The sequence below is a fragment of the Capricornis sumatraensis genome, chromosome 11, assembly GCF_032405125.1.
Source record: "Capricornis sumatraensis isolate serow.1 chromosome 11, serow.2, whole genome shotgun sequence".
In the NCBI taxonomy this organism is placed as follows: Eukaryota; Metazoa; Chordata; class Mammalia; order Artiodactyla; family Bovidae; genus Capricornis; species Capricornis sumatraensis.
In genome coordinates, this window is record NC_091079.1 from 100,479,587 (window position 1) to 100,492,475 (window position 12,889).

At 42.9% G+C, this 12,889-nt stretch overlaps 2 protein-coding genes across 2 annotated transcripts in view; one reads left to right on the forward strand and one right to left on the reverse strand.

The window, feature by feature from the left end:
- Positions 1 to 3,810, reverse strand: part of MRPL13 (mitochondrial ribosomal protein L13) — a 41,870-nt gene extending 38,060 nt beyond the window's left edge. The window contains exon 1 of the mRNA XM_068983999.1: positions 3,757 to 3,810. Within this exon, the coding sequence (XP_068840100.1) occupies positions 3,757 to 3,783 (27 nt within the window). The 5' untranslated portion in view covers positions 3,784 to 3,810. The remainder of the gene's footprint in view (positions 1 to 3,756) is intronic.
- Positions 3,811 to 4,144: 334 nt separating this feature from the next.
- MTBP (MDM2 binding protein) overlaps positions 4,145 to 12,889 on the forward strand; it is a 67,349-nt gene continuing 58,604 nt past the window's right edge. Inside the window, exons 1-6 of the mRNA XM_068983876.1 lie at positions 4,145 to 4,256; positions 5,053 to 5,133; positions 8,071 to 8,144; positions 8,240 to 8,391; positions 10,233 to 10,291; positions 11,861 to 12,005. Coding sequence (XP_068839977.1) covers positions 4,145 to 4,256; positions 5,053 to 5,133; positions 8,071 to 8,144; positions 8,240 to 8,391; positions 10,233 to 10,291; positions 11,861 to 12,005 — 623 coding nt within the window. The remainder of the gene's footprint in view (positions 4,257 to 5,052; positions 5,134 to 8,070; positions 8,145 to 8,239; positions 8,392 to 10,232; positions 10,292 to 11,860; positions 12,006 to 12,889) is intronic.

Consider the following 12,889-nt stretch of genomic DNA (forward strand, 5'->3'; position numbering starts at 1 on the left):
AAAGATATTATTTCCTTTTACAGTTTGTACTTTTCGTACCATGTACAATAGAATGGAGGGTTAATGAGAAAGCAGAAATTGTTTCTGAAGGTCTTCAAAAATACTTTGAGATCAGAAGATGCGTTACACTGAAAGAAGAGTGGCCAGTATTTAGGAGTTTAACTCTAGTGAAACAAAGTGTGAAAAAGGGTTAGTCGCTCAGTCGTGTCTGACTCTTTGCAACCCCATGGGCTGTAGCCCGCCAGGCCCCTCTGTCCATGGGATTCTCCAGGCAGGAATGCTGGAGTGGGCAGCCATTCCCTTCTCCAGAGCATGTTTCTGACCCAGGGATTGAAGCCAGGTCTCCTGAATTGCAGGCCCATTCTTTACCATTTGAGCCCCCAGGGAACTAGCAGAAATGAAGCTGGAGAAGCACAGATGGATGATACTGAATAAACTTACATTTCAAAAACCTGCCTTAGACTGACACCTAAGGCTGCCGCAGGGTTTCTGCAGTGTCTAACACTGCCTTCAAACGCTAAGACAATCACAGGCCAGAAAGATCTTGATCAGATCCTTTCTCTGCGGAAACACACAAGCTGCCAAACAATGTTGGAGAAAGTATTGGTGCAACTAGGCTGGCTGGCTTCATCTTAAATTGAGCCACCACAAGCCTCTAATGGGTGACACTGCTTTCCCATCTGTGTTTCCCTGTTCTCATTTCTCTAGTCTCCACCCTACTCCCCTTGTGTATCTCTCATCAGGTTTATCGCTATTTTCATATGTTTTGATGCCCCTGTAAAGGGTATTGCATTTTTAATTCAAATTTCTGATTGTTGCTAGCATACAGAAATACACTTCATTTTTATATTTTGGTCTCATATACTGCAACCTTGCTAAAGTCATTTATCAGTTCTAGTAACTTTTTGTAAATTCCCTTTTTTCCACAGATGATCCTTTTCTTTGCAAATAAGGAGAGCTTCTAGCCCACATACTTTCCATCTCTCTCTCAGCATATGAACTAAAAAAAAAAAATTCAGTTGTCTGCAGGAAATCTTGTTTCTTCAATAAATTGCAAATAAAAAAAGATAGGACAGGAACCCGTTATTAAGAGACTTAAAAAAAAAACACCTCAGCAACTTACTGTACTTTGGATCCCATTCCAAAGAAAAAACCATAAAAATATTCTGTATTAATATTTATATAATATATATGTGAGAAAATTGGAAATATACTGAATAATTGATATTAAGGAATGGATATGAAATTTTCACTTAGCTTTGATAAACGGTAATGGGGTTAAAAACATCTTTATCTTATAAAGGACGTACCGAAGCATTTACTGACGACATAAGCAAATGAGGCGCAGATTGAATGACACCGACTGTGAGCCTCGGAAACTGGGTGATGCCCTGCTTTCGTATCTGACTGAGAGTATCCATGATAAAGTTAAAAAACAAACAGCTACTCCTGACCTCCATTCCTTACCAATGGCTGCCTCATCTCTTCCCTTTTCCTGGCAGTAAACTCTTGCAGAGCTTTGTCTTTGCTCCAAATCTCTCTCCTCATTCCTCCTTCAGAGCTTCCCCTGTGGCTCAGCAGTAAAGAGCCTGCCTGCCAACGCAGGAGGTAGGGCTCGATTCCCGGGTCGGGAAGACCCCCTGGTGAAGGAGAGCGCAATCCACTCCAGTGTCCTTGCCTGGAGAATCTCATGGCCAGAGGAGCCTGGCAGGATGCAGGCTGTGGGGTCGCAAAGGAGGCGGCACAGCTTAGGGACTAAACAGCAACCGAAACAATGCTTTCTTCAACCTGCCCCAGCCGGGCTTCCCATACCCCAGCCGCACACTGTTGCCAGCGTCACCATAGCCGTCACATCACGAAATCCCTCGGTCAATTCTAAGTCTGTGACATGGTTGATCATTCCCCTCTCCTGGGTGTTCATTCTTCACTTAATCTCTGCAACACCACTGTCCACCCCCATTCACCCATCATGCTGATTCTGTCTCTTGCCTCTGAAAGGCTGGTATGTTCCACAACTGTTCTTGGTCCTCCTCTCTTCTCTTTACTTACTTCCTCAAAGACTTCATCCAGGCCATTTGTATGCTTATGACTTAATCTCCAGCTTGGACCTCTTTTCCTGACTCCTGAACTCTTTGAGACCCTATGGACTGCATCCTGCCAGGCTCCTCTGGCCATGGGATTCTCCAGGCAAGTATACTGGAGCGGGTTGCCATTTCCAGGGGATCTTCCCCATCCAGGGATCAAACCCACGATCCCTGCATCTCCTGAACCAGGAGGCTGATTCCTTTACCACTGAGCCACCTGGTAAGCCTCCTGAACTATACACTTGTATTCAACGGCCCACCTGGCATACACGCTATAGTGTTTTTAAAATTGCATGTAACAGAAGACCAGTTTTTCCCCAAGGCATTACAGACCAATACTCTGATAGGAAAAAAAAAAAAAAAAAAAAAAACCAACAAAACCTTGATAAGGCAATTAAAATGCTGCCCCAACGTCAAACTGCTCCAGTTCTTTTTAATGGTTAACTTTAATTCCTGTATCTCTTTCATCAGGGGCAGGTAACAAAGAGTTCAAGGACGGAATCTCACCTGGGGCAGGACCAGGCTAAGAGGCATCTTAAAGCAACATATCCAAAACCCAACCCTGCTCTTCCTCTGAAACCTGCTTCAGTCCCAGCCTTCCCTGTCTCAGCTGATGGACGCTCCCTTCGGTTGTTGAAACAAAAAAACCTTGGATTAGTCCTTGGTTTTTTCTGCTGCTGTCGGCCACACAGTCCTTCCGGAAATCTTACCGGTCCCACCTTCACACGGAACGTGACCAGTTTTCACCACTACACAGCAACTGAGCCTGGCTCGCGCCCCCGGCATGTCTAGCCTGGATTATTGCGGCAGCCTCCAAACAGATTCTTTGCTTCTGTAGTCCACCAATTCCCATTTCTAAACAATTCGGTCTTAACTCAGCAGTCGGATACTCCTTGTAACACTTAAGACAGATCAGGTTACTTGGCTCAAAACCCTCCAAAGTGAAAGTCGCTCAGTCGTGTCTGACTCTCTGCGACCCCACAGACTATACGGTCCATGGGATTCTCCAGGCCGGAATACTTTCCAGGGGATCTTCCCAAGCCAGGGATCAAACCCAGGTCTCCAGCACTGCACGCAGATTCTCCACCATCTGAGCCAAGGAAGCCCATTGAACTGCATACCTGCGCTGAATCGCTCAGTCGTGTGCGTCTTCTCTGCGACCCCATGGACCGTAGCCCACCAGGCTCCTCTGTCCGTGGGATTCTCCAGGTAAGAACGCTGGAGTGGCTGCCATTTCCTCCTCCAGGGGATCTTCCCCACCCAGGGGTCGCACCTACGTCTCGCGTCTCCTTGCATTGGCAGGCTGGCTCCCCACCAGCTGAGCCACGCGGGAAGCCCAAACCTCACCTTCCCCCGCCCCACGGCGGCCCTTATTTTGCACAAACTCTTCCAGTGGTCCACAGTGCCCTCGGAGATCCACCTGATTAGCTCCCTGACTGTCGCCCTAACACCGCTCCGGGGTGCGGGGAGACCAGAGCAGGGGGCTGACTGAAAGCGCCGAAGTAGGGGCACCGAGAGCGCCTCACGAAGTGGTCAGCTGCGACCCTCGTCTGCGCTTTATCGCCGCATCTCCGGGCCTAGGCGCCTGGCTCCCCATCCGCCTCGGCGGCGCCAAGTCCGGCCGCCTCCCTCCACAGTGAGGAAGCCCGCCACGCCGGGAGCGCAGCCTCACCTGCGGCGCCCTGGACAGACTCGCCATGCTCGCGAGCGGCGGCCCCGCGCTTCCGCCAGGGCCCGGGGCCGCCGCGCATCACGGCCCGGCGGGAAACGCGCGGAGCTGCGCGGGACGGTTCCTAGGCCAGCAAGCCTTCGTCTGCTTCTCCGCGTTTCCCACGTCTCTTCCCGGCTTCCCACCACAACCATTCCGTCAGGAAGCCAGCACACGATGCGGTAATTGAGAGAACAGCCCCCGACAGCCACTCGCCTGCTGGAAAGGGTGCGGAAACCGACGGCGGGCGGGCCGTTTCCCGCCGAGCCGAAGAGAGCGCGCCGGAAGTGCTTCAGGCGCGCGGGCGGTTTGGACGGACGCGGGCGCCTGCGGTGACCGCGCGCGCGGAGGGATGGATCGGTACCTGCTCCTCGCGGTCTGGGGCGAGGGGAAGGCCGCGGCGGCGGCGGGCCCGGGCCGTGGGCCCGAGGCCTCGCGCGTCGAGGGCCCCGGGAGGCCGCCGGGTAGGCGCCGAGCGGAGAAAGCGCGGGAGCGGCTCGCGGGGCGGAGAGCACTCTGGGGACCGGGTTTTCCTGGGGAGGGCGGGGCGGAGGGACCGCGGGGAGCCGGGCGCCGTCAGGTCGGGGCCGAGGAAGGTGCTGCCCGCGCGCAGGACAGGGCCAAGGTTCCGGGTGCCGCACGCCCGCGCTCAGAACTTGCAGACACAGTTAAAAAGTTCTCGGGGCCTTGGAAATGGAATTTCTGCTCTTGAGACGTATATGCAGTCAATAGGCAGTTCTGCCTCCTGTGTGCCAAGCGCGAGTCAGACGGAAAGCAGCGAGATGGAAAGGGCTCTTGCTCTCCCGGAGTGTACATCCTCACAGGAGGAGGCATTCCGCACGCGGAATAAGTTAAAATACAAGCGACAGATTTAAGACGATTCTGACCGTTTTTGCACCCTTTTTGATGCCCCCATCTGGAATCGGTTGCAGTTTATTTAGTTTGTTTTGATGGAGAGGTCTTTTGAGGAGGAAGTATATGTTTCTGTGTACAGAGTATTGTAACAGGATTTCCCATCCCATTGGTTTAAAAATTATTTGGTGGAGGGAGATTTTGGATTTGTGTTAACTGGCAAGCATGTGCAAACCGGGAACTTACCTATTCTCTCTGCTTGCTTTGGATTTATTATATTAAACTTGGAACAGAGTGTAGACCTTTTATGTATCGTATGTTGTTCTGGAGAGGCTCTGATGGTGAAATTGGAATTGGTTTACGTTGTGTAATTCTTGAGCCCAGCTGAGTTTGATTTTTCTTTCTCAGACTTAAGAGCAGCAAATGTTTATCGTCTCCTGAAAAGAAGCATTAGTGCTTCAATTAGTCCAGAAGATAGTACTTTCCCCGGTAAGTACAACATAAACCCTTCTTTTCACTGGCGTAGCATTTGTATTGGAAATAAATTTAATTAGTTTGCTAACGTGAGAGTCCAAAAAACATTTGTTTTTTTTTCTTTGTTTGCTTTTGGGGGGGTATTAATAATGTCATTTAATATTTTAGCTAAATGTATTTACAGGAAGATATTAGTGCAAAGCTATAATGCATTACCAATTAACACAGAATATATAAATATTTCTGTAACAAATTTTATATAACACAGGATTTCTGTGTTATATAAAAATTTCATATAGCAGAAATAATACAAATATTAGACTAATTTAAAACTCCAGTCTCTTTTGGCACACTCCTTTACTTATTGTTACAAGATTAAAAAAAAATATGAATACACATCATTTGTCCACTACTATATTACATTCTCTGTCTTTAGCTCAACAAGAAGCACTTGTTGACTGGGTGCAAGTCCTGGGGATAGGGAGCCAGAAAAAGAAATACAGGAAAAGGAAAAGGGGAAAATTGCCTTCCTTCATTTACTGATGCTTGGAAGTTATGAAGTTGTTATGAAAATTATTTTATATTCTCATCTTGAGCTTTGTTCCCTTTATGAGATTTGCTTGCCATCTTTAGCTTTGTGTAAAATAGAGTAACATGGCTTTATAAGGAGGATGTATGATTGTGTTCTGAGTACAAATACGTTATTAATGTTCTTATAGCCATCTCCTTAACTTTTCTTTTTTTTTAATTCTTAGTTCTTACTAATTCTCTTAAAAGCACTTCATAATTGTCATCCTTTCTCCATTCTTATCTGCTTGAACTTCCTCAAAATCTTTGACTTTTTTGATCACCCTTTGCTTTGGAAATATTTTCTCTCCTTTGGTTTCTTTCGGCATTATATAGATCCAGTTATTACTTCTTTGGTCGTCACCCTCTTTTTGTCTTTCCCTTGCTTGGCCTCTGTCTGAGAGTAGAGATGCCGGAACAGGTCTGGAAGCTGAAGGGAGTTTCTGGAGGCGCCAAGGAGAGTGTGCCTGTTCTCATGACTGAACGCTCTGTTCCTTTCTGTTTCGTTCATCAGAGAACCTCTCTTGAGTTTCAGCTGCCATCTTTGGGGAATTAGTTCTAATGTCAGTGTGCTTCCCTATCCTGTTTGCCAAATCCTGGTAGTGCTCATTAATTTTGCAAGTTGGTATAGTCTAAGGTAGTACTACCATTATTACAACGGGGTTTTGGTGGAAAATGACATGATCAGTGAAGGACATGTGGTTAGTTGCCTGAAAGATTTTGCAAAGTGAGAATATTTTGTGAAAGGTGGACACATGGGGCTTCCCTGGTGGTCCAGGGGTTTAGGCTTCGCCTTCCAGAGCAAGGGGTGTGGGTTCAGTCCCTGGTCAGGAAGCTAAGATAAAAAAACCAAGACATAAAACAGATGCAATGTTGTAATTTTAAGTTCAATAAAGACTAAAAAAAGCATTGGATACATGTGTCTGGAATGCCAAAGGAGCTGGAGAAAGATGATGGAATCATCAATATATAGATGTCAGTTTCAGCCATGAAGAACGATGGGATTGTTTTGGAGAGTGAGAAGAGCAGAAAATCTTGAAATGAATTCCAAGGAATTCATTTTTGAAAGGATCTGAGCACCAGCTTTTAAAGAAAGATAGGTTTCCCACAGAAAGCAAGTGTTTTCCAGAGAAAACAGTCAAAGGTGTCATTTTTTTATTCCTTTCTTAGTCTTAACGTTGAGAAGTCAAGTACCAATAGGACTAAAAACCTAGATTTAGAAACATGTCAGCCGTTGGTGACCTTGGTGGGTGTAATTCAGTGGCATGCTGGGACAAAAGAACAGATTACACTGGATTCCGAAAGGAATAGAAAAGGTACGTAGGAAATAGAGACGGCCAAGAGTAGACAGTGCTTTCAGAAAGTCCATCTTCCTGGAAAGTAAAGAGAGACATAGTGGCCAACTAAAAAGGGGAGATGAATTTAAAGGTGATTCAAAAAAATAATTTGAGAAATACTTGTGCATATTTAGATGTTGATGGGAAGGAAATGGTGGAGAAGGAGAGATCAAAGATGCAGGGAAGTCAGCAGCCTGGTGTCCCAGTGGAAGTTGGGGGGTAGCCTTGGTCGGAAGGGTGGTGCCTCTTACGTGTCAACAGGGAAGAATGAGGAAAGGCCTAATGGAGACGCAGGAAGGGTGGCCTGTTTATTACCTAATGGCTTCTATTTTCTTAAGGAATTAGGAGGTAAAGTCTTCTGGAATTTTGGCAGAAATTGGTCATAAGATACCAATTTGGTAAGAAATTGGTAATAAGATGCACTTAGCATCTTTCCTAACTTCTATGAGGTAAACCACAGTTACCATATATCTCCTTCCCCCTCCTTTGAATCCGATTTCTGTACGTTGCTCTAAAGTTTTCACTGATCTTCTGACTCGTACCCTGTGGTGACCCTTAATTTCGTATCTTCATGTAACATTCCAGTCTCCAAGGAGATCATCTCCGTTTCAAAGCCATAGTTATTCTTTATCTTCTCTCTCTTTAGTAAGGCTGAACCAAACCTTCATGATCTTTAGGAGGGAACCGTTTTCCCTAAAATGCTTTGCATTTCTTGGTATTATTCAGTAGTAATTGAGTGGGTGTATTTTCCAGCATCCTTAGATTTTAAATGAAGGTTAAAAATAACGATGTAGACTATGAACTGCGATGAACTAAAGCAGAGTCTTCGTAGAGAGCGGACCATTTCGCTCTTCAGGCAGCTTTTCCTGTTTGAATTTCCATATTTCCTATATATGTGTATATACACACACACACACATACACACGTATATATAACTTAGAGAACTGTGTAATGTGCATCAAAGCTGCACAACTCTCAGCATACATGCTGTGACATCTGCTCGTCTGTGGCATTCTTTGCTTCTAATCAGTATGATTTTGCTTTCAAGCCTGTTCAGTGGGCGGTATACCTGGTTCCAGGAAGTGGTTCTTTGCAGTTCAGGCAATATGTGGATTTTATCAGGTAATATAAATAAGAAAATGGTACCTGGTGAATGTCTTTGTTAATACAAATAAACCCACGAACCCATTACTTAATGCAGTCTTTCGATCTGTTAGTTTTGTAGTTCACACTGGGAAGAGATACATTTTGGTGCAGAGAAAGATGACGTCGAAGATGTTCTCCAGACAAATATGGAAGAATGCTTGAGTGCTGTTGAGTGTTTTGAGGAAGAAGATAGCAATAGCAGGGACTCATTATCCTTGGCTGAGTATGCTTGCATGCGTCCTTTAACGTCTTCACAGTATTTGACATTAGATTGTATTTTAGCCGTGAGGGTGAGGATTTGATATGTTAGCGGTTACAGTGAGGCAATTTTACGTAATTAAAAATTTCAGCTCTTATTTTGGAAGATGGGTAGTTTGGGCCTTTAATTTTGATAAAATTCTTTAAAATGCACAAATTTGTATCTGAAAATGTTTAGCTTCTTAAGCTTACTTATTTGTAGGAGTCATAAAAAGTGGTAATTAATGTGTCACTTGCTTGAAGAAAAAGTCTGCTTGATGTTAAATTCCAGGCGCTTGAATAGAAACTTTGTTTAAGGGGAGTAGCCAGCGTTCACACCACAGTGTCGCTTTCATTTTGCTTTTGAAGCTGAAATGCGTCTCTTCAGTTTGTGTGTCCTCAGCGTCTCGGGCACCTGGAGACCCAGAGCTGCTGAGAGTTGTATGGGTGATCGGATGCACTTTTGGGTTTTCTGAATTGTAGTTTGACGTATAGGGCGACTCAGGTGATGTGAGTTTTGGTCATTATTTTTTCTTCATGAAGTACACTCTCTCTGGTGGTGGTTTAGTCGCTAAGTGGTGTCCGACTCTTGCGATCCTGTGGACTGTAGCCGGACAGGCTCCTCTGTCCCTGGGATTCTCCAGGCAAGAGTACTGGAGTGGGTTGCCATTTCCTTCTCCAGGGGATCTTCCCGACCCAGGAATCAAACCCAGGTCTCCTGCTTTGCAGGCAGATTCTTTCCCAACTGAGCTACAGGGAAGCCCACTAGGCATTTTGGTCTTGTGTAATACTTCATTACAGAAACTGCTTTTGCTTATTTTAATATTCAAGTAGTATATTTCTATAAATTACTGCAGACTTCGAGTTTTCCTGCTGTCAAATCATATTTGTTTATGGTGATTAATGAGGGGAGACGTAGAAGTTTAGAAAGGGCATTGAAACGGAGGCTGGTGGAAGTGGTCCTGACCTTGGGCCAGAAAGGGCATTGAAACTGAGGCTGGTGGAAGTGGCCCTGACCTTGGGCCAGTGACTGAACTTGTCTGGGGTTTCCTGTCTCATCTGTAAAGTGCTGAAGGCCTTCGAGATGGTTTCTAAGCTGCCTTCTAGCCGTAGGGCTCTTGACCATTCCATGTTTTCTCACCACTGTCGAAGATGGTGAGTGCAAAAACAGTCGTTTCCATTAAGTGACTTAATAACTGTTTCCACAAGAGGGAGCTTGAAAACTGCACTTTACCATAAGAGGCCTTAAGTTTTTTAAACAATGGTGAGTTTATAATAAAGGATTCAAGTACCTTTATGCTGTATAATAGGCTATTTTGAGAAAAATCCATTATTTGGATAAAACTAATAGATTTTTAATAGATTTTAAAGAATCGAAGGAGAGTGTCATGTTTTCCTGTCATCTGTTTTATGTCATTCAGAGAAAAGCAGTAGCCGTCTTTATTAACCACTTAGGAATACCTTACTTTGTAGGGTTCAGAAAAATGTTTAGTCTACTAGTTATAATTTATATCTAATGTACTAGATATAATTTAGGGAGGGTTTTTTCCCCCCTTGTTTGTTACTGTTGTTTGGGGAGTGTAGCTTAGAACTTGGATTCAGGGTTGAATCCTAGCTTTCATACCTACGACTGATGTGAACTTTAATTGAATTATTTAAAGTGAGGATAAAATAGTATTAAGAGCATTGCTTCATGGGCTTGTTATGAAGATCAAATGAGATAATGCTGACATACTTGATAGTGTCTGGCACAGAGATCCATTTGCTTAATATGACCCAATTATGACTATATATGACTTTTTTCCCCTACTTTCTCTTTTGTTTTAGCCTTTATGAAGAAGCTGCAGAAAGTTTGCATCAGTTATCAGACAAGCTTCCTGCTCCTGGTAATACCTTGTGGCTACTTTCAGTATTTGTATCTTACCTTACACGGTGTGTGAAGCAATGATAAACTCAGTCTTCATGCTTGTGTTCTCACTTCTGATTTTTAAATCCAAAATGAAGAATGATTTTTATCTGAAGTTGTGAAAAAAAATGCTCCACTACTTTAATAAAATACATTGTTGCAATATTAGCTTTTTAAATTGTTTTTATTTACTTAGACAAAAATTAGAACTTACAAAATTAAATACTCGTCTGTCTCCTTCTTCAGTTTTTACTGAAGAAGAATCTTTCTGCTGTCTACCATTGTTTTCCACAATGGTCTTTAGAACACTTGTCCCATGACAACTCCTGGAAGAAGAAATTCTGTAACGTCGATCATTTGGGTAGCATGCTTTCCTGGTGTAAAGTCAGCTATATATATTGTCACATAGAAAGTCATACAGGAAAAGGAGCCTTGACTCAATTTTTTTTATGCAGTTCATTTTTTTTTTTCTGTAATGGGAAGCGTATTTTATGAAATACTGTATTTATTCTTGAAACTGTATTTTATCTTAAATCTTTCTTAAGGTGAGTCAATTACTTGATTCATCAAAAATTTGATATACTTTGGCATCCACAAATACTTTTAAAGAGTTTTCTGAGTGTTTTCGTTATCGGAGGTCAGTTATTAAGCAGATATCTGCTGTGTCTGTTATGTGTCAGGCGTTGTACGGGGAGCTGAGTATAGAGTGGTAAATAAACTCTATGTGGTTATCATAAAGGGCTTCAGCTCACAGTCTAGTCCTTATATTCAGGATTGTATTTTAGCATAAAAGATCTTATATGGAAAATAGCTGAGTACATTGACAGATAAGCATCAGTTTTTTTCTATGAAGTTCAAAATATGAAATGTAGAGTTGCTGTTTTGGCAAATTGAAATGCTTTCATTGTCATACTTTTGTTTGGTTTCTGTTTGATTTTGATTTTTCTTATCCTTCAGTAAAATTTATCATTTTATAAAATTTAAAGTTTCATGAAGTTAACCTTCTTTCTTAGGAACCAGTGATACTGTCAGTATAATTGAGTTTTCTGAGTGTCTTATTGTTCTTTAAAAAGAGAAATAATTTATTTGCGCATCACAGTTCTACACTAACTCATTCCCTTTTGTGTAAGAAGATTAAGCATAGAAGAGCATAATGAACTGCACGTTTTTTTCCCTCTGTTCAGAGCAACAGTAGCATTGATGGGCTCACAGCGATGTGTTATTAACTGCTGGCACATAATTGGCAAGTGATTATAGCATAGTCCATTGTTTATGTGGCATATGCTAGCTGTTTCAAGACAAGATGGCTTTAAATCAAGTGATGAACACTTAAAAATTTCAGACTCCTGAAGATGTGTATTGTTTTGAAGAATTTCAGAAATTAAAGTTAAAATCCTCCTTCATCTTCTGAATAAACATAAAATTCAATTGTCCAGAATACTGTTTTGAGGCATTTAGGGTCTAACGTCTTTAAAAAGTTACATTTAATCAACTGTGCTCCAAAACAAAAATGTAAAAAACTTATAAAAATGCTTTTATTTCTTTCTAGGTAGAGCAATGATAGATATAATACTGTTGCCTTCTGACAAAGATCCTCCAAAACTGAGAGACTGTTTGCCTACTGTAGGAGCATTAAAACATTTGAAGGAATGGTATTCAGCAAAAATTACTATCGCAGGAGATCATTGTGAAATGTAAGCTATCTGTGCTGTTTGTTTTTACAGTTAACTTGCTACCCTGCTTTTAATAGACCCAGCATTTGAAGATTTTTTAAAATGTGACAATTTTATGGGATGGCCAAGAAACCAACATTTTATGGGAAAACTAAAACTTCTTGACCAACCCAATATGTCCTACTGCAGTTAGAGAATTTTTTCATTGAGAAGAACTTGGATTTCCCTTATTTCATCTTTATATTTCTCAGAAGTTTTAAGTTTTTAGTAAATATCATGGATACTGTTTTTGAACCATCATTGAGCATTCTTCTCCAAACACACTGCGTGTTTTTAGATAGGCCTGTATTGTCCAGTGGGCACTGTGATAATGCCGTGGGTGTGTGGATACACGGGGTTTATGATGTCATGTGTTTTTTGTTTTATGTGCAATGTAGAAATAAAGATATACTGTTGTGTTTTATGACACTTGAGTAAGGATCAACTGTGCATTAGTTTTGATCCTTAAATAGGTGTTGGATTTGTTCACTTCATGATTTTCTTCATTCAGCAACTGTTTATTGACCGCTGTCACTATGCCAAGCACAGCGGTATTTGCTGGGGAATTACAAAAGTGAGATCCGACCTTGTTCACTGACGTTCGGGAGGAGCCGGGCGCGTGGAGTCAGGGTAGTCTGTCAGTGCTGTTGAGGCGTTTCATGCAGAACTGCTGTGGGGACAGTTCAGGAAAGCAGCTCTTCTGAAGATGTGAACTCCATTCTTTCTGTCTGTATGTGTGTGTACATATGTGTGTATCTGACATGTTAAAGCCGGTAAGTAGCAATAGGAAAACCTAGTCATCTGCAGCATTAAGGATGAGTGTTCACAATTCATGGTGATGCTGAGATCGAATGAACATATGCTGG